This window comes from Pygoscelis adeliae, unplaced genomic scaffold (assembly GCF_000699105.1).
Source record: "Pygoscelis adeliae isolate BGI_AS28 unplaced genomic scaffold, ASM69910v1 Scaffold467, whole genome shotgun sequence".
Classification (NCBI taxonomy): Eukaryota; Metazoa; Chordata; class Aves; order Sphenisciformes; family Spheniscidae; genus Pygoscelis; species Pygoscelis adeliae.
Window position 1 is genome coordinate 1,696,759 of NW_008825253.1, and position 827 is coordinate 1,697,585.

General features: G+C 65.8%; 1 protein-coding gene across 1 annotated transcript in view; it reads left to right on the forward strand.

Annotated features, from left to right (window-relative positions):
- The first annotated feature begins 167 nt into the window (after window positions 1-167).
- GRAP (GRB2-related adaptor protein) overlaps window positions 168-827 on the forward strand; it is a 6,305-nt gene continuing 5,645 nt past the window's right edge. Inside the window, exon 1 of the mRNA XM_009329391.1 lies at window positions 168-246. Within this exon, the coding sequence (XP_009327666.1) occupies window positions 168-246 (79 nt within the window). The remainder of the gene's footprint in view (window positions 247-827) is intronic.

Consider the following 827-nt stretch of genomic DNA (forward strand, 5'->3'; position numbering starts at 1 on the left):
CGCGCCCTAACATCGCGCGGGCTCCCTGCCTGCTGCACCGCCGTGCCGCACGCTCGCCACATACCCCCACAGCCCCACGCCGCGGGGCGGTGACCCCCAGGCAGCCAGCGCCCCCGGCACGGCGAGCCCCCGGGACCCCTCGCCACTGCCCAGTGCCAGCCGGTGCCATGGAGTCGGTGGCTCTGTACAGCTTCCAGGCGACGGAGAAGGATGAGCTGCCTTTTCAGAAAGGGGACACCCTGAAGGTATGGGGAGCAGGGGGGGGTCACCAGCCATGGGGAGGTCACCAGCCATGGGGGGGGTGGATGCTGCTGCTTTGGGGGACAGAGTGGGCACACAGCGTGGGGTGACACTGGTGCTTTCATTACACCTGGCTTTGTTGCCTCTTTGGGGCTTTCTGTGGGGTATAAGGAGCCATCCTTGAGGTTTTTGGGGTGCAGAGCAGCATCCCCAGCAGCGGCGGGTAACCTTTCTCTGTGCCACCAGCCACATCTCCAGAGAGGACCCAGCTGGGATGTGGCACGTGGCCTCCCTGGCCATCGGTGCCACCAGCTGTGCTCTGCGGCAGCCCCCCAGGGCTGGAATTCATTTTCCCTTTCCCACAGAGGCATTGGGGGCCACAGGGACCTGGCAGCAGGGAGCATGTGCCCAAATGCCCATGCAGGCACTGGCATCGGGATGGGCTCTCAGATGGTGCCTGGGCATCCCAAAAAGCTTCGGGGGGGCTCAAAACATCCCCAGGGGACTGTGGTCCTGCGATGGGGACGAGGGCACCCGCACCCTGCCACGCTGCCTGGCCGTTCGCCCTTCTCTGCGGGGCTGATGCT